This window comes from Typha angustifolia, chromosome 7 (genome assembly GCF_048772165.1).
Source record: "Typha angustifolia cultivar Huaian chromosome 7, ASM4877216v1, whole genome shotgun sequence".
NCBI lineage: Eukaryota > Viridiplantae > Streptophyta > Magnoliopsida > Poales > Typhaceae > Typha > Typha angustifolia.
In genome coordinates, this window is record NC_133245.1 from 14,883,279 (window position 1) to 14,902,713 (window position 19,435).

At 38.5% G+C, this 19,435-nt stretch overlaps 3 protein-coding genes across 7 annotated transcripts; all 3 read right to left on the reverse strand.

Annotated features, from left to right (window-relative positions):
* Window positions 1-1,357: 1,357 nt before the first annotated feature.
* On the reverse strand, window positions 1,358-4,052 carry LOC140763366 (protein YABBY 4-like). The gene is made up of 7 exons (XM_073101527.1): window positions 3,593-4,052; window positions 3,338-3,496; window positions 3,053-3,185; window positions 2,391-2,439; window positions 2,163-2,238; window positions 1,985-2,059; window positions 1,358-1,878 (listed from the first exon to the last, which is right to left on the reverse strand). Exons 1-7 carry the CDS (start codon window positions 3,692-3,694, stop codon window positions 1,795-1,797), a joined length of 678 nt encoding a protein of 225 aa, XP_072957628.1. The 5' UTR covers window positions 3,695-4,052; the 3' UTR covers window positions 1,358-1,794.
* A 2,693-nt stretch (window positions 4,053-6,745) lies between these two features.
* Window positions 6,746-11,555, reverse strand: LOC140763579 (uncharacterized). 5 transcript variants are annotated; one of them, XM_073101831.1, is made up of 6 exons: window positions 11,272-11,411; window positions 10,276-10,354; window positions 8,400-8,497; window positions 7,549-7,656; window positions 7,389-7,467; window positions 6,746-7,293 (listed from the first exon to the last, which is right to left on the reverse strand). In XM_073101831.1, the coding sequence occupies exons 1-5, from the start codon at window positions 11,288-11,290 to the stop codon at window positions 7,394-7,396; spliced, it is 378 nt and encodes a 125-aa protein (XP_072957932.1). In that variant the 5' UTR covers window positions 11,291-11,411; the 3' UTR covers window positions 6,746-7,293; window positions 7,389-7,393. The 5 variants fall into 5 exon arrangements, 1 of the variants encoding a protein (XP_072957932.1); XR_012104849.1 differs by lacking the exon at window positions 11,272-11,411 and adding an exon at window positions 11,422-11,555 and having other exon boundaries at window positions 6,746-7,467; window positions 8,213-8,497; XR_012104847.1 differs by lacking the exon at window positions 11,272-11,411 and adding an exon at window positions 11,422-11,555 and having other exon boundaries at window positions 6,746-7,467; window positions 8,400-8,504.
* A 464-nt stretch (window positions 11,556-12,019) lies between these two features.
* Window positions 12,020-15,317, reverse strand: LOC140763413 (NAC domain-containing protein 7-like). The gene is made up of 5 exons (XM_073101596.1): window positions 15,092-15,317; window positions 14,774-14,972; window positions 13,453-13,637; window positions 13,099-13,370; window positions 12,020-12,992 (listed from the first exon to the last, which is right to left on the reverse strand). The coding sequence occupies exons 3-5, from the start codon at window positions 13,610-13,612 to the stop codon at window positions 12,417-12,419; spliced, it is 1,008 nt and encodes a 335-aa protein (XP_072957697.1). The 5' UTR covers window positions 13,613-13,637; window positions 14,774-14,972; window positions 15,092-15,317; the 3' UTR covers window positions 12,020-12,416.
* Window positions 15,318-19,435: the final 4,118 nt, after the last annotated feature.

A 19,435-nucleotide genomic window follows, 5' to 3' on the forward strand; every position in this document is an offset into this window, starting at 1 on the left:
CAGTCCATCATCTCACATACTGCATCAAAAGTCACTTCATGGATCTCCGACATATCAATTATCAATCAAAGAGGCCAATGATTCAAATCATCTACAGCATGATCTACTTGGCATGCACTTTGTCTTCTGTTGCAATCCCTGCCACTCTCTGGGTGCTGAAACTTTATATTGAGATCTACCTTGTTTAGATCTTTCCTTTATATAGAAAAAATGTGGATGGCAAGACGAAAGTAATATGGATTGAGTTCCACTCGGGATGCAATCTTTGATTTCTGAGGCTTGTTATATTTATACATATAGATGTTTCTCTTTCTCAAGTTCTGAAAAAAAAAATCTTCTGCAACGCAAACAGATCATTACCGCATTGGTATATCCGTTTTCCAAAGATACTCATTTGAATCTTAAGTACCAGCTACAGGCAGACTTGTTATGGACAAATAATATACCCTTGATGGAGTCTCCATCAAGTACACTTATTTTGGCATGCACTTTATAGAGTTGAAAAAGATTTGCTGATGAATCTAAGTGTTTGGACCAGTTGCATGAAGGAATGAATGTGAACATGATATCGCATCAATAACTGTACGATAAATAAAATGGTATCAGTCTGCCTATCTAACCAAAGTTTTTTGGCGTGTTGCTTAGATAGCAATATGTAGTTAAAAACTACAGTGTGACGATAGAAGTCCATTATTTTGGTACAATCGTGACCACTGAGAGCCCCAAGGTTTTTTGGCTAGCTGCATGATATGCAGATTTCATCTATAATCTCATGAAGCTATTGATTACGGAAGTATCCTATACCATTTGTCTAACTTTGGCTCCAGTACTGAAAGAGAGATCTAAGATTAGTAACGCCAAATAAGTTATCCTAATGAACATTTGTATGTACAACGGAAACTAGATCTTAGAACAAAATTATATTGACACTTACAAATTTAGAAGAAAAAAGCTCTTGTTCTTCTGAATCTTGAAATGAAGAAAAGCAGAAACGATGAGATTTTCAACGTGCCAACGCGAGAATCATAGAGACACGGAGAATACCATATAGTTTGATCAGGAAATATATATATATCCTAAGCATCAAGAGGCCCTGCATGCATTATCTTGTTCACATTTCTTTCAAGTCAACACACTTTATATTTTTATACGCTCAGATCATTGTAGTACTTCAACTGATCATGCCGTTAATTTCTTTAATTTTAGAAGGAACTGCTTTCTACTCAATCTATATGAATGTCTATGTTTTACACAGTGCAAACATGCAGTAAAATCTTACGGATGAAAGATGATAGATTCACAATGAATAAAGCATTAATATGATGCGTGTACTCGTAAGTAATCAAAGGAAACCATATTAAAAGCCAAAGTTTCTCAAATTCACAGAGTGGCAGTCTCTTAAAAAAGAAAGCAAAACAAAAAGAAAAAGAAAAAGCTGAGAGTGCAGGCATGCAGAAGTCCCAGAATTACAAGAGAATTCAAGTGGCAACAGTAGAACAGAAACTTCATAGATTAAAAGAGATGCTGTCCACAAGTAAACACACACTTGAAGAGAGAGAGAGACTTAAACATACCAACTTTTCCACATGCATTTTTTTTTTGTCCGACACCACCAGCCACCCTTTACTAGACATGAAACCCAAGTAGAAGATAAACGAGAAAGAAACACAGAAACCCTAGACCCATATAAAGACTGTTAATAGATTCTCCCCAACATAGTAAGTCTAAGAAGAGAAGAGTAAGGGTAAACCCTAACAACCAGGCCAATACGGGAAACTCTAGAAGTGAGTGCTTCTAGAACGGTGCAACACCCATGTTGGCTGCAGCCGCTGCCGCGGCCGCGTAGAATCCATCCTTGAGAAGCACGTCCTCTCCTTCCTAACAAAGAAAGTAATCGAGATAAATATAGTAAAAATCTTACATCAAAACCCTAGAAAGGAAAAAAGAAAATTTTTGTTTTAGACTTTTGGTTCAAAGTCTTTACCTGCGGCCGGACACTGGTCTTCTTTAGGCCTTGATCAGGCAAGAGACCGAATTGGATGTGAGGGAAGTGGGCCCACTAAAGATATAAAAATGGAGGAAGAAAGATTTGTGTGAGAATAATGGAGAGTATAATGATAGAAGGGAAACCCTAGTTGATGATTGATACTAGAAAGGCTTACATTCTTCGCGGCTGCGCTGAAGGCTTCTCTGTGGGTGATGTCTGGGTTGCCAGCTTTGATGCGTTGGATTTCATCCCTGCCATGATCCGCAAGTTTGTTTTGATTTAGTCATTAGCTTTGTGTGAAAGAAGAAGGAAAGGAATCAAGAATTAAAGAGAAAGCTCCTTCTCTTCTTCTCTCTTCTTTCTCCTAGTTCTCTGAAATCGGTAATGTTGTTGATCTACTCACTTGATGAATCGGTTGTAGGCCGATGGAACTCTCTGACGCTTCTCTGGAGCTGCACCCATCACACCAAATTACTTAAATCACATCGAGAAATATGGAGGAGAGCTAATTAGCGACAATGTTAGATGCTTTCCTGGGACTTTTTGTTTGAAAAATGTGAGCATAATAATAGCAGGATGAAGAAGAGCTAAAGAAAGAGGGTCTGAGCTTTCAATTAATGCAGCAAATGTTGCATTTCTGGTAGAGAAGACCAGAAGACAACTACTAATGTGCGAATGTGAGCCTATGCAGGCATGATTTCTTTCTCTCTCTCTCTCTCTTTTTTTTTTTTTAATTTATACATTCTTCTCTTCCAGCCTTCTTTATCATCAAGAAAATAAAGACGATTGACGTTATAGCCTCTCTACATTATTCCCTGAGCTCGATAGGAGCATTAGTTGTTGAGGGGGCGAAGCAGAAAGCGTTTCACTGAAAAGACTATGGTGATCCTATATCTATCATAACTCCCATAAAATACCATACAAGAAAACTAGAGAGAAATATTTTAGCTTTTGCTATCCTTGAAATAAGGAAGTAGCTCATTCAAAAAAGCTTCTTTTTTGAGAGGATAGATAGGAAGAAGGGAAGAACGAAAAGGGAAAAAAAAGAAAAGAAAAATCTCTCACGTCTGTTAACCGCTGGGGTCTGAGGGAGCTCCTGTTCGGTTCCTTTCACGGTCGCCATAGTGTTGTTACTGGAGAAATTGTTGAGATTATTCTGATCCAGCAGTAAGCTCTGAGGTGCGTATGATATTTCATCCTATGCATCAAATACCAACCAATTTTTTTTTATTTAAAGAAAAAAGAGGAATTAATCAAACAAACAAACCTCTAACAAAAATTTAAAGTAAGCAAACCCATATCATGCACCGAGTTGGAAAAGGAGAGGAAGTAAGTAATATAAATATATACCAAGAGACTATGGTGTGAAGGAGCAAGAAAGGTGTGCCCAAAATGGAGCTGGTTTGCCGTAGAGTGGAGCAAACCCCTAGTGTTCACCGACAGGAGGTTGGTGCAGTGACCGCATCTTACAGTCACCGTCTTGAAGAGACTACTACACGGTACACTCACCTGCCATAGCCACATCCACCCACAAGGTTAGAGACCACATCTTGGAGATGAGGAGAAGAAGGAAGTTGCCAGGAGCTATGAGTAAATACAATATACCGCGAGGAATGTATCGCAAAAGTTGCAGTGAACGTAGCAGAGCTGCTCGGAGGCGGCTGCTGTGAGGTGGTCCAAAGAAAAGGCGGCTGAAGAGGATGACATGGTTCTGATTTGATGGACCAACCAACCAACCAACCAACCAACCAACTCACTCGAGGAGGGGGGAGAAGAGAGAACTATTTTTGTTGCCCTTTTCTGACCTTGATGTGATGATATGATTTGATGTGTTCGATTTGATGCTTTGAGTGACTTGTGATTCAATAAAACCTCGGATCTGTTGTCTTTGATTTGAAAATTGGAAGGAATGTTAGAAAGAGGGTGTGGAAAGAAAGAGAAGAAAGGAAGCAAGGGTGGGGGAGAAAGAGATAGAGATAGAGATAGAGATAGTGAGAGCAAAGAAGATGCCTTACAGAATGGGTGAGATAGAGAAAGATATAGGCCAGGGCAAACTCCAACACACAAAAGTTTCTCTCTCTATATAACACAGACAGCTACCACCGTTATTACGAAGATATTATAATGGTTTGTAAAGTGAATGATTTCTGAGTGAGTGAATTGAGTATGAAGCTACAGTGATGAGCTAGAGGAGCTAACGTACGCCTAGAGCTAGTTCTAGCCTTCTAGGACATGTCAGCTGAAACAATAATAATAACAATACTAATAATAATGAAGCAGGCCACTGTAGACTTTTTTATACGATATTCTTTACATGCATTTGTACGGCACACGTTAGTATATATTTCACTCCAACATACCACCTGGGCCTTCGTTAATTACTTCGGTATTTCGGTATATATATGTGGACGCAATATAACTTAGCTAGCTAGATACCAGTACGTGTGACGAGGTGATCAACTTCAAATGGGTCCACTTGGGTCCAAGAATTGGATGCATAGATATAGAATTATGTATCTAAGATGTAGATATTTGATGTATGGTTGGTATGGAGTTAGAGAGGGAGGGAAAGCGACGTATGCAGGGGCACCTTAAGCTTTCTTTCACTACTCACTCACCCATGGTATTCGTAGTAGAAGTAATGAGCGAGGAAAAAGAGCAGGAGAAAAAGGGAGTTTGTGTTTGAGTTTAGCCTCTCTTATTTATGTTTTTTAAACCTTCTCGTTTCTCGGATCCCCTCTTTGGCTTGGCCAGGCAATAGAGCACAGGCTAGGGTGCAGTGCACTAGTTTAGTAGCAGTAGTAGTTCTCTAGCGTAGAGGTGAACAGAGGTTTAATAATATGTTAGGCTTCGATCGCCTCCGTATCCGTCTCCGCCTCCTTAGGGTGGTACATGGATTGATAGATACCTTTGTCCCAAAAGTTCAAAATAACACCAAAAGAGGGGCCAATAAAGAGAGAGAGAGAGAGAGAGAGAGAGAGAGAGAGAGAGAGAGCGCAAATAAAAAGAAGTGAAGGAGGGAAGGAAAAAAAAAAAAAAGATAAAAGAAAAGATAAAGCTTTTTCACTTTGATGATTTGACCTCACACGACAGCTCCTCACTCAGTAACAAAATAGCAGCAGCAGCAGCAGCAGAAGACAGAGATCCTCCACTCTCTCTCTCTCTCTCTCTCTCTCTCTCTCTCTCTTCTTTACCATCCTTTGTCCTTTCTCAATTCCCACCATAATTTTATTTTATTTTTTCTTCTTCTTCTTCTTTGATGTGCTTCCATTTGGGTCTGTGATATTGTTAGTCCCCTCATTCTCCTCCACGCATTTCTAGACCGAGTCCCTCTGGTCTCGTATATCTGACCAGAATTTAATCTCTCTCTCTCTCTCTCTGTGCTCATAAGAAGCAAGGGAGGAAGACCAAAACCAAGAAACCACCCACACCACATGGAGACCAATTAAGATCTCCTCTCCCTTCCTTTCCAAAACTTGTGCTCCAACTTTTTTCACTATATGCCGGACCAAATCCTCCTTTCTCCATTCACACTAAAGCCTGCAGGAGCACCCACACCTCACAGACTTCACGCATGCCGCCCATTCCCATTTAACTTTTTATCCTCTTCCTTTTCGTTTTAGGTAAACGTAAACCCTATCCTTTTCACCCGTTTAAGGATTTATATTCTATGTTCTCAATATTTACAAATTGAAACCTTCGTTTTACCAAACATATGCACAAAATACTATAAGTTAAGTTTAACACTAACACCACATGGAAATATTGTTACAAACCATTATTTTTTTTTTTAATAATTCTTTTAGTGTAGTTTAAGTTAACTCGAGATTTTGGTTAGGTTTAATAAACAAACCAGCAGCAAAAACGAACGAATCAACTTACAAATATTAAAAATACAGGGTTGTAAATCTTATGCAGATAAAAGGCGGGGTGTAAAATGTAAATATGTAGGTCCGGTGTTCTTATACCACCACATACTTGCTAATTGCACTGACCGGTCCATCAAATGATGCACGAGATGGATGGGGGCCCCATCATGTCGAGCAACATCCACGTCATCATTCCTCCGCTTGGAGCCATTATACCCACCGTGGTCGGTGCTGTTATTGGGCTATGATGCTGCACTCGTGGCATTCGCTCAACTGGGGCTAATGCCAAACCGAACTAGACCTAGCGCAAGTAGAGAGAGAGAGAGAGAGAGAGAGAGAGAGAGAGAGAGAGAGAGAGAGAGAGTGTGTTGTGTTAAATGAACTGAGCCAATGTAATTGGATTGGCATCACGAGCAACTCGTGATACGAGAAAGTATGCAATATTTTGTCTCTCTCTCTCTTGCGGCACCAGACAGACAGACAGCCCCTTCTTCCTTCATCTCTGCCGTGCCACCTATTATTTTTGTACTGCCATCTCTCTACTAGCTACTTCCTACCATCTCTCTCTCTCCTTTTATACATACATATATACACACATACATATATATAATATATATATACGCACATATATATATATATATATAATATTTATGTGCATCTGTGCTGTGCGAGGACACGGTACTAAGCTTATCCCTGTCGGTAGAGACGATGGGAGTGATGTGTGCACGGGAACCGAGGAGAGAGGGAACAAATGCTTACACAGTTATCAGGGTACATTTGGTTAGTTGTTCTTATACTAAGCTTCATTTTAAGCAATTTAAACTAATTTGAAAAAATTGAGTGTTTGATTACAGAGGCAGCACGTCGAACTCTTAGAACCGAACTCATACCTCGATTACGGCTTGAAGGACTCCTGCTAACACCCAAAGCTTTTACGGGTAAACTTACAATTTGAGAAATTCATTTATAATCATTCAAACTTATACCCATTTCTTTTCCCTCTCCACTCTTACCTTTTGAACTTAGTTAGAAATAAATTATCATCTAGTTATTAAATCTGATAACTATTCCCTGGCTAGGTTCAAAAATAAATTTCCTAATCGAAACAAATGTCACCTCTATTAATGTTGTTATCTAGTGATAACTCTATTTATGTATCCTGTGGCTCCTGTCTATCTATATAATGCAAATGCTAAGTTCTGTTTTCCTCTCTCTACTCCTCTCTTCTCTGCCACAGAGAGAGAGAGAGAGGGAGAAAGAGAGATCTAAGACCACACATTGCATGCAGCAGCTTCGAGGCATTAGAGGTGATCACCTGCACACCTGTGGAATAGAAATGGAGGCATCAATTAATACGTCTTAGGATCTATTAAAGAGATGCCTGACCTGAAGTCAACTTAGAATTTGTCTGCGATGGAAGCACGCATGGTGATAGCCCTGAGCCCAAGTAGAAAAGATTGGTCGGGTAGCATGACATTGGGTCGAACTGGGTCGATATGATTCTTTTTTAACGTGTGGTATGTTGTACTTACCAGCATTAAAGTGGCTCCGGTAGTAGATTAAACAAAAAAGAAGTTGAAGATGGACAGTAAGACACGTGGTTAACCCAACCTGTACGAACCAACAACTCTTATCAGTCGAGAAACATTTGTCTCCATTTTGAAAGTGTTCCCCTGATCAATGCAATTGTACCTTCTTTTTTGTCTTCTTTTTTTTTCTTTTTCTTTTTCTTTTTCGCATCCGAAGCAAATAACAAGATCCGATGGTTTGGAATTTTAATCCAGATTGTGGCACCTGTACCTGTATTCAAATCAGAGCCATTACCAACTTTGTGATCAAATTTGTTAACAGCTAACGACTAAAATTCCCAGTTATAATCAACTGTAAATATGGAAATTCTGACCAAAGTAAGTGAAAGAAGTGTTTCAGAGCATTTACAACCAACACAGTTAGAATCCCATTTTAAGGTGCCATCTCTAAGATTGGCGTCTACTATGCTTTCTGTTATATGACTATATGAGTGCTCGGGGGACATAGTAGTAGGAGCACTATATACTACTTACTAGTTAGCTAAAGCCTAATTTATAGTACGTCAGTAGGCTCTGTGTATGCACACCGAGATTATAGACATCGGACCAAGAACGAGTAATTAATAAGGGCGAAGGCTAAGTTCAGGCAACTGGGTTAAACCAGGCTAGGTTGACTTAGGACAGCATGTTAGCTACAAGTATAATATAATATATATGCATCGATGCTTTTCATGCAACCGTTAAAGTTACATAGTTTTGTGACTAGGTTAATAGAACAGATGAAAAATTAAATGCTTAGTTAATTCAAAGGAATAGCTTTCCCTGACCTAGAATGCCAGATGCTTAGACATTCCAAGGGTTAGGGCTAGCAGCTTCCACTTGTAATCCCAAATCATGCAGCTGGGTTGCAGGGAGATAATGACTTCATGCAGTATTGGACTCAACAGGCCAAATGGCTTGTTCCAGTTCAGAACATCACCATGATCAAAGATTTGCATCGAAATAAATGAACACCTTCAACACATCGCTTGTAGATTTGCATATTGTAGTATTCCTTTTCATTGAAAGTAAAGTGCATCATCACCGGTGTAGCAACATCTGACCCCACCTGACTAAGGACTAAACACATGGAAATAGTTAGACAGTTCAGAAGATCATCTCAAATGTTACACCTAAGCACATTATTTGGATTTAAGAAAAAACCTCAAAATATACCATATAACGAGAATTCCGACTGAAAGAGTACTACTAAGTTCAAAAGTTATGATAAAATTCACATCAATTAGAAAGAAGTATACAGCGTGAACTACCAGTCATTTAAACCACAAATATTATCTTAATATGATGAATCATCATGCAAGTATTACTCAACATCAAGTAGTGAGGCAGAAAAGGTCTGATTTGGATGTATCTGCAAAGATATATACTCGAAGAAGTACGATAACTACAAATTTTAAGGTGGGGGACACAGCCACTCAGAAGAATATTAAACATTGCAAAACAACAAATTCATTACCAAAATGTTTTGACATCATAGTTAATTAGTACTTTTACATCGACTCGAATTCCGACATGATGCCATATACGGTGATTGATTTCCTAAATCCCCTCTCCACATCCCACAAAGGCAGACAAATTTTTACATGACTAATACATGCATAATCAGAACTATATGACCATGGACATAAATATCATTGAATGCCATATAGACAAGCACAACCAACGCACCTACAAAATTCAACACCCCTAGTACCTTCAAGAAGAAAGAACAGGGGAAAGGTATTTTTTTCCTTTTCTGTTTCCTGCTTTCACATTTGATTGTAGCATAATGATCGATCAATTTTTCACTTCTGTTCACTCTTTCCATCGAAGTAAAGGTCACGGGAAAGAGAACTTCAACAGGGAAAGACATTGAAGTTCCCAATCTTCTCCATGCCAAACAGTATACGTCTAAGAATGGAGTGTTCACCCATAACACAGATGGTTCCAAGATAAAGCTATACCTGACTCTCAGTTAACCTATATCTACCAATCAACTTCCGTCTTTTTTTTATGGCTCTCTTATCAATTATCACCTGTTGTTTGTACTCATATTGTAGGTTCCTCATCAGTTTTTTTATGGAGGTTATCAAAAGTTTCATCATTTTGGTACAAACTATGTTATCTCATGGACTGTACAGGCAACAAAAATGAATCATCAGTACCGACGTTTCAATTTAAAGAGATTATTCATGCCCTATAGACTTGACCTATACCATGTACCTAATCAAATTTATCATTTATATCTTCCTCATGTTATCATGGAGAATCATCTAGAAAGGCAATAGATTGAGAATCCTACTTATAGACAATAAGGCTCAACATCACTAGTATCATATAAATTGTCATCTTTATGGAATCTAAAATGCCCAGACAATTCGACATAAATCAACCCACATACTACAGCGGAGAAAGGATTAAGAATGTTACTGAAAAACAATGTGGATGAGAAGCAAAAGACAAAATGCAAGGAAAGAGGAAAATGTCTCATCTTAAACCTTTTCTTGCTGAAATGGAATGACATAGCCAGTACAGATGAAACAGATCCAACTACAATGGAGCAATAAGCTATCAATTTCCTCATTTTAAAAATTCTGTTTAGATTATTTAGTACAAATCTACGAGAATAATTTAATGAATAGAAAGTTGATGCAACTAATTAACATAATTTAAAGATGCCATAGTCATATATTTAAAAAGAATGCACAGATGTCTGCAAGAAAAACAAACAGGGAAAAAAAACAGAGTGCACTGAGCTTTAAAGTGAGCGACTGAGTGTAGATAGGCCAAAAGACTGCCCCAATCTTTTTGTATATGTTTTTATGATATAGACATGTGTCTTTATACTTACATTGCAACTTTTGTCATCCTCAGATGAGCAAACGAACTGCCTTGAGAAAATTGTACAACAATCGTGTTGCCTTTAATAACTGGGAAATAATCAAAGAAGTCAGCGGAATCTTGATGACAAAAAAATTCATTAGCATACCTATTGCGAATAGAATATCTAGAAAGATGTGGCCTTTGGCGTAGTTTTGCATTTCCTTTTTTTTCCGACAAAAGCCAAGATATGGTTTTACATTTCATTTTCCAATGATGAAATATATTGCAAAAAACAACATGGCTGCAGAGATATATAAACCAAGAAAATAACCATGATAAAGAATCGCTAAATGACAAGTTCATTCCTCTTCTTTGTCTTTTTTGTCACATGATGGAACAGTGATAAGAAAAGATCACAATTAAACCACCCAAAGAAAGTTACAAGTTTCTTCGTATGTCTAAACATTTAAAAGTTAAAGAAGAAGATATATTAAGAGTTGCATAAGGACCTATGATGACAGCTATTTCAATTGATGTTACGAGAGCGAAATAAGAAGTTGTACACGAATTTTACGAGTGCAAAATAAGAGGTCACAACAGAAGATGTTACGAGAGCAAAATAAGAAGTTGTACACGAATTTTACCTATTTCAATTGGTTATTCGCGTCATCATAGGATATCAGCCATGAATATACCCAAATCCTAACTACCAATACACTAACTCATTTCCTCCTGTATATAGGAGGCATATATTCCAAAGGAGATCAGTCGAACGACTCTGTCCCATCTTCACGAAAACAACTCACGTCCATATTTCACATCATTGCACAAAATTTCAAGAGGAACACTATAAAAACTGCCAAAGTTACTAAATTCTATTGGAAGATAGAGCAATAAAACAGTTGTTTCGTTGATCCGCTAAACCAAATAACCAATCTATCTGATCATTCAACCACGCCAAGTGAATAAAAAAAAAAGCGCGATGATCAAGAGTAGACTAGCAGATTCGATCTAGGGTTCTTACATTGAAGCATGCGTAGCATCGCACTTGATATAAGCAAACTCTCTCTAGTAGAAATCGCATAAGCAACTTGTTGGTCAAGAAATAGACGAAGAGATCATAAGAGTCGGAGATCTACGGATGGACTAGGGTTTAGGAGAAGCGGCGAGATACCTGGTTGAGAACTTGATCTCAAGAATTCGCTCGTTCCAGTCTTTCTATGTGGGCTTGGATTGCGGCGTCCGTATGCCAACAATGCTGTAGCTTTCCATCGTGAACACGAGAGGGAGAGAGAGAGAGAGAGTGAGAGATTGGAGAAGAAAGAGAACCGCCATCGCTATTCTAGGATTTAGTTAGTTAGGTGGGTCGGGTCACGGGTGATGTGTAAAAAGGAATTTTTATTTTTATATTAGCTTAGGGGACTTAGTGTAATTTAACTCTATTTTCATTAGCAAATGTCCCAATAAGATACTTGGATTAGGCGAGTCTAGACCGATACTTGGTATTAAACTATTACTCAATCCTTTGATATCAAAATCTTTAAGCTGATAGACACCAATTTTATTTTTATGTTAATATTTACAATTAACTCGACTTGTTTAAACTTATTCACTATAAAAAAAACTGGATATTTTTCATAGACATGACGGACTACTAATATCTAATTTACGTAAGTGATGGATAAAACAATGCTTAGAGTTACCAGGTAAATACCATCTTGCCAAAAAAATAATTAGCAAGAAATTTAAAAAGGAAGTAACAAACCCTTACATTTGCAATTCATTTTGAAGAAAAGGAGACAAATCTACAAGTTTTTAACACAATTGATTTCTTGACAACATCCGTAGCTGTCAAATTAACCATGGACTGCAACAAATAGAAGTCCAATAGTTGCAGGCTAGATATACATAGCCTGTAATGGTAACTATTTGTACATATTCCAAGTCAGTTACTGAAACCCTCAGCTTCTCCTCTCATCTATTACTTTATTAACAGCACAAGTTGTTTACTGTAACCAACTTCCACCGTATGCTTTTATGTACACAAACCTGCATCACAACATCCAATCGTTCTGTACAGGAATCCCTATGAACTTCATATGTATTTGTATATTATATATATATTTATATATATATATATATATAGTTAATTAATTTCGTAGACGTGAGTCATTTCCATGGATCCAGTTGGTCACTGGAGCCAGATGTGGAAGGGTACTGTTCTACTGTCCCTTCTTGGTTGTCTGAAACTTGAAAAATATGCTGCGAATTGGAGCAATTAGGTTCTTTGATGGCATTATCATGGCTAAGCTGCGACGCGACGAACTTGTCGAGAACTCTCCAGTCTGTAACCTGATCCTGCCACTGCTCGATGTTTCCGCCGTTAGCACACACCGAGATGATCTGAACTTGGTGGCCAGGTTGAGTAGCTTCTTCCTGAGTAATGGCAGATGAATGGAGTACTGCAGTTTGATTAATGAAGGACGGCAGTTTAGGGCTTTCTAGTTGAGGGAGCTGCAGGAAGGATTCATGAGGCAAGAGGTGGTGCAGCTCCAGCTCTGGCTTGCATGAGTAGAGGTGGTTGTGGAAGGTTATATCCGGCTGATGACGTAACTGTGTCGGAGAATCTAGGTCCGGCATGAACGCCACGCGGTCGTCGTACCAGGAAGGAGACGCTTGCTCGCTCATTCTCGTCACGGATGTCACTCGCTTCTTGAATGCCCTACAAACTACCCATCCTTCTTCCTGCCGTATAGATACAACACTTATTATAACTTACTACGAACATGAGAATGGTAGAAAATAGAAACATCAACAACATATATATCAAAATTATGGCACATTCACTTACCTGTGTAGTTCCATTTTCATTTGTTTCAAGACGATACTCATGCATAATCCAATCCGACTTCTGCCCATTTGGTGCTCGACCCTTGTAAAAGACTAAGGTCTTCCTCATACCAACCAGGCTGCTCTTCGCATAGATTGGCTTGTCCCTTCCTGTTGCTTTCCAGAATCCGGCCGTTGTCGCTCTATTCGTTCGAGTACCGGTCGGATATTTCTTATCTTTATGGCTGAAGAAGTACCATTCGTTCTGCTCTTCCGTTCCGATCCTACACAACTCTGATCAAATATGTGTAACTTTAGCTTGTAGTGCTATCTGTGACTTATGTATTAATAGCTACAAGCATCCATGGAGTTGTACCTTGAAGGTCCCATGGCTCAATTTTATACAAATCAATGTCTTTTATTACATCTAGGTCAATCTTCCTTGATGCTATCTTCTTTCTGAGATAGTAGTCCACGAGCTCTTCATCTGTAGGGTGGAAACGAAAACCTGGGGGAACGTGCGAGAAGGTATTCATCTTCTTTAGAGTATGCAATCAATACCTGCCAACCATGCCAACATTGGGTTAGATGTAATCTAGAATTGTCATCTTTTATGTCCATTAATCAACTCTAATTTTCTAATTCTATATATATAAACTACAGTACCATTTGAAGACTGTGAAATTGCAATGAGTACTTAGGAATAGCATAATCTTGTTGGTTAATCTTGGTAAAACTTTCTATACTTAAATCAATATGGTGCAGAGAAAGGATAATGAACTTCTTCTATATGGCTAACCATCATGAGATAAACAACATTTTAGTGTTGTCATATATAGTTATGCAACTAATTACATGTGGCTAATAGTATTATTGTCAAAGGAACTATGCCACTTGTTATGTAATGACCACAGATTATGCGAAGCATGCATTAAGAGAATCATAATTGATTATCTTGAAATACGACAACTATAAACAATTATGTTGGTGTCCCCGTCTATAAAGCAAGAGATAATTTCTCCTTAATTACTGTATCTCAGTTAATTAATAATATTCCTTCTAATTATAAACGCCATATATTTACATTTTGAGCTCTATATTGAACGATCGATATAGACTTATTTTATTGGACTCAAAAGTTGGGAATAATTACTTAGTTATTATTGTTGTTGTTTGGCAAGTTTGGAAGGCAAGAGACTTCAATGTATTAATCCCACGGTACTTGATATTCATTATAGTCTTCATTCACTTTTAATAATCTTACTCAGAAATATTCTAATGCATGTAGTCCAAGACATGAAGAAGATGATAGTTTTGCATCTTGTTCATCTTCCGAAAAAAGCTAACTAATATTACATCTTCAGTTGTCCATCAAAATAAAAGATGTACAAGATATATAATAATGTGCATTTTCTGTGGATCGATTCAAGAAAAACGAAATCCAAAAATAAGATGATGACCCTGTGTACATTTTTCCAGACATATTGAGCAAAGGAAAACTAATAGAGCTAGAGAACATCTACGAGAGATCGACTTAATTACCTTGAAACAAAAGCTTCACGTAGACAAAAATCTAACCACGTCTGTTCAATTTAAGATTTTAAGGGCATGCAGCTACCATTGGTGTCATTGTTCGTTTCTACGTAGTGGTTTTTGTTTGTCTATATATCGTACATAGAGAAAGAGAGAGCACTTACTTGCTAATGGGATAGAAGAGAAACACGCCTGATCCGGCTCAGCTCGATCCACCAATGACAAACGAAAGACGAGGATGAGAAGAACTTTTTCCTGTTCTCTTTTGCCGTTGCTCGATCGATAGCATTAATCCTCGGGACTTGAACACGTTGTACTTCCTTTTCCTCCCAAAGAAAGAGAGAGAAGAAGTAGACTTTGGTCCTTGAAAGTAATAAGAAGAAGGCAGGACAATGGCATAGGTTAAATAACAAGCATCTAAAACCCCCAAGAATTGAAGAACTACTACCAGCAATTTTAGAGAGGTCGATCGAGAGATGCACCGGAAATTAAGGGCGGATGGATTGCAGGCGAAGGATAAAAAGCAGGAGCCCGTCGGCCTCCTCCACCTCCAACCGCCACGGACAGTGACAAGAATATTACAATGCTTAGTCGATCGTTTGCCTACTCCTCTTAGTTTCTAGATCTCACATAGAAGATCTAGAGAGCAATTAAGGAGGAGGAGGAGGAGGAGGAGAGAGGAGAGAAAGAAATGTTATCTAATGTAATGTAATGGAACGGAGAGTAGTACATCTAACGGGGTTACACAAGCTTTGTTTATAAAGCCCACAACAATAGTTGGAGTCAGAAACACCACTCCTCCCTCCTCACCCTTTTCCTGGCTTCCAGGATAAAAGGCGAGCACGAAGGAATGCCAACTCGGACCTCCAGAACTCACATCACATTTAGATCCTTATTGATTGAGTGAAATCTTTTACACATGCAAGTTGCTGTGGGGCCCGCAAAAGGCTTCCACCTCCTGCGCGGTGGTTGGTTGGTTGGTTTGGTTGGCTCTTAACAATTCGATCCTCTCTCCTCTCCTCGCTAGCTCTGTCGCCGATGGTCGCTTTCGGGTGGTGGGGCCACGTCAGACCGACCTAAGTATAATTTGATAGCGATGCTTCTCCAAATAGAAACCCCAGAGGCCAGAGTAGAGAGACGAGCAGAAGAGACCAAACTTTTGCGCAGAACACCCTCGTTTTATAATCGCCCCAACCCCCACCCCACCCCACCCCCCCCCCAAAAAAAAAAGTCGACTAAATAAAAAGGGGTTATCTGCAAAATAAACCGAGAAATGAGAGGGATGTGGGGCCCGGCGGAAGGCACGCAGAGTCAGTACGTGGCGGCTCCTGGTCCGGCGTGGGCTCGACCCGATCATTAGGCTCGCAATTTTGGGTGCAGGCCGGCTGTCTCCCGGGACCCACCACACTCCTCCTCCTACTGGGCCCCACGTCGGGGAACGACGGGCTACTCCCGGTAAGTCGTAATGAACCTGCAGCGGACGCCGTGAGTTTGCCCGTGGAGTGCTGGACCACTTTTGCAAAAGCGACCCCTCATCGTTTTTACGGAATAAATGATATAATAAGTATACTTGGCTTTGACGTAGATAAGTTTTATATTCAAGTCTTTCGAAGGATACATGTATTTATTAAAATAGAGAAGTAGGCGTATCTTTGGGAGAGAAGTGAAGCAAACGTGATCCAATACTATCACCTTTTCTGATGTCATTAGTGATTGGGAACTCTTCTATACAAACACACACATACCGTGTTTCAATGCATGGTCTCTAATTAATCTCTATATAATACGTATATTGTTTCTTACTCATAATCTATAAAGTTGGAGGCCATCGTCACCTTCAAAGAGGTGACCGAATAAATGCGCATAAAATCGCAACCCTATCAAGATTAGCTTCCAACTTAAGGAGTGGATTAACTGACATGATGCAGTTCTAGAAGTAAATTATCCCTGCCGTCGTGGGCCCGTGTCGGCCCGCCACAATCATTGCCAAGACGTAATCCCCATCATGGCCCCCTTCCTAACTGTCCACGTGTCACCTCCTTCTTGAGGCCGACGTGGCACCGTCCGGTGGCCACGTCGGATTAAAAGCAGCCAATAGGGGGTGGGGGAGGAACTGAGGAGGCATGCGGCCTCTGCAATACTCCCAGGGCCCCACAAACCACCACCACCACCACCACCACCTGCCTATATACATATACCATCATGCCTTCCCCTATCTTACTATCTACCGCGTTTCGTCTTAGATCTTTACGGATCATGTAAGGGCCCCATGCGTACCTTTCTTCTTTCATATGCTTCTCAAACTATATATACTCTTAACTATATAATCTAATTAAGTTGAGCTTTGCTTTAAGAATCGGGAAGATATATATAGAGAGAGAGATATAGATACCGATGTATTAGAAGTGCATATACTAACATTTGACATTTGTTGCATGCTTAATAAGCTAATAAAAGCAGAAGAGCTTTTATGTGGTAAGTTAGTGCTCTGGAAGGACCAGAAGACACCATCATTGTACTTTATATGTCATTAAACTAATCATAGAGGCAGTTATGCACCATTATATGGCCTAAGCCCCTATATAAAGTCAAAGAAGATGCCGTTGTAATACTTCTTCTGGTAGGAGTATATCTTAAATGTGGACTCTCGATGCCTAATTATGCCACTTAATTCTCTAAATTATCACTCTTCAGTAGCAGTTTCTTCTAAAAGCTCCTTCCTTTGACCATGAAGACTAATGGTCAACTTCCCCGACGAATTGCGAATTGACACCTAGGCATTTAAGGAAAGCGTCAGCTTAATGGGCCTAATAATGTCATTGTTGTGTTGGTGAAATCAATAATAATAATAAGAAGAAAGGGAATGATAGCATTTGGTTATATGTCCCCTTCAAAATTATAGTAATCTACAGCAGGGATTAATGGAGGATAGCAATGCATCAAGACCAAGGATTGTAATAATGAATGATTAAGCTCATCTTAATCCTCCTCACATAATCCAATACGGCTTTCTTTCTTTTTAGTGCCAAATCCATGGGCCATGCCCATTAGGGTTCTGGGCCCAGGCCCAGTTTAGATTTGTCCCATTCTAACCCAAAATCGAGGGATAAGAATGCCATTTAATACTTATCAACTTCGAGGAGTCGTTGAGTCAAGGACGTCTCTAAATAATGCACGGAGAGAAAGACAAGAGAGAAGATTAGTTAATCTACTCACCAAATCCATCAACTTGTTCTTTAAATGCCTTTTCTCGATGCATTCATTCAGTACGGGAGCCGTAACTTTATTTAATCTGGACACATTAGGAACCATTAAAAGTCCTAATCGTGCCACGTCCTTAAGTGACAACTTGTATTAAAAATAGATCACCAACTTGGATAAGAGTAGGAAAAATCTCAAATTAATTAATAGCACATTGACCCCATTATGCTTTGGTATTAATTTCAACCCAATTTTCTAAACCGTACGTTGCAGTACAACCCACGATATTTTGGTATTTTGTGGTGTGCCTCCTTAGAAAAGTTCCAACTCTGTCAGTTTTTGATTATTTTAAGTTCTACTTTGAAATTTATATACGAAGTTAGATGCATTTTAAAATCGCTAATTAAATCAAAGATTTAAGTTGTTTACTAGATTTATATTTGAGAATCAAACTCACGTAGTCTTATATATAAAGTTCAAAGTATTGTGGACCAGTAAGTTTCTTTTTGTTTAAAATCCGATTTTATTGCTTTCAATGTCTATATCTTTGTGATGTCAATGTTTCGTAAGGTTTTCAATTGAGTAACGCATATAATCCAATATAATTAAGGACCCATTTGGATATGATAGATTAGTTGGTCTTATCCGTTTGAAGTTCACATCTGTACCACCGTTGCAAGGCTCATCAAATTGGATTAAAGTTTAGATGAATCATCGTGACTCGGTTCTGGTCTTGTTTCTAACCCGAAGTGGGGGCAAATTAACTCGTTAAAGCAACTAAATAATTTAGCCAATTTGACGATAATCTACGTTTTTAATTAATAAATAGTTGTGGAATGATTAGGAAATTGAACGACATATGTTGTCCGAATAATGCAAATTGCTCGTCGTAAATGTATGTGATAGTGAAGCAATATCGCATCTATGCATTAGCTTATAAAATTCCTATTGGCATCCATATCAAACATTTAGCAATACATCCTCTTATTAAACTCTATTATGATTTTGAATCAATATATTAGATTTGATACTTGTTACTGACCAACATAATCCAATCCGCAACTGTATAGATTTGATAAAGCTTATAACTTTCAAAAAGATCTGTGAGATCTTTTTGAATTTTAGATATGTTGTTGCTCTTGGAGAGAATTTTTCAACGAATCCAATATCACATAATTTAGACAATTAGATCTCAAGATATCCTCTAAATAGTAGCTGAACATCAATTAGACCATAGCTTGATAGTCCTATAATGGCTAGATAGATGCTAGATTAACTCTTTGGTGTAAAGGAGGATAAGTTGTAGATATGGATGTTTGCGATCTTATTCAACTAGTTTAATATTATTTGGATATCTGTAAAATATTTTGTGAATATTTTTTCAAAACTATGTAGAGCTGAATTTAACTAAGTAAATAAAATTCTAAACTATTAAGGTTCTAACTAAACCAAATAACAAATAAGATAACTAGATTCAATCAATTGAGTGCAATATTTTTATGATGTGATCCGATCTAATTAAGATCGCATCAATATATTAAAGAATTTGCTCACGTTTTGAGCTACTAAATAAACCTAAAAATGTTATGTTGCTACTTCACATCCTTCTTGGACGTCTCATGGAG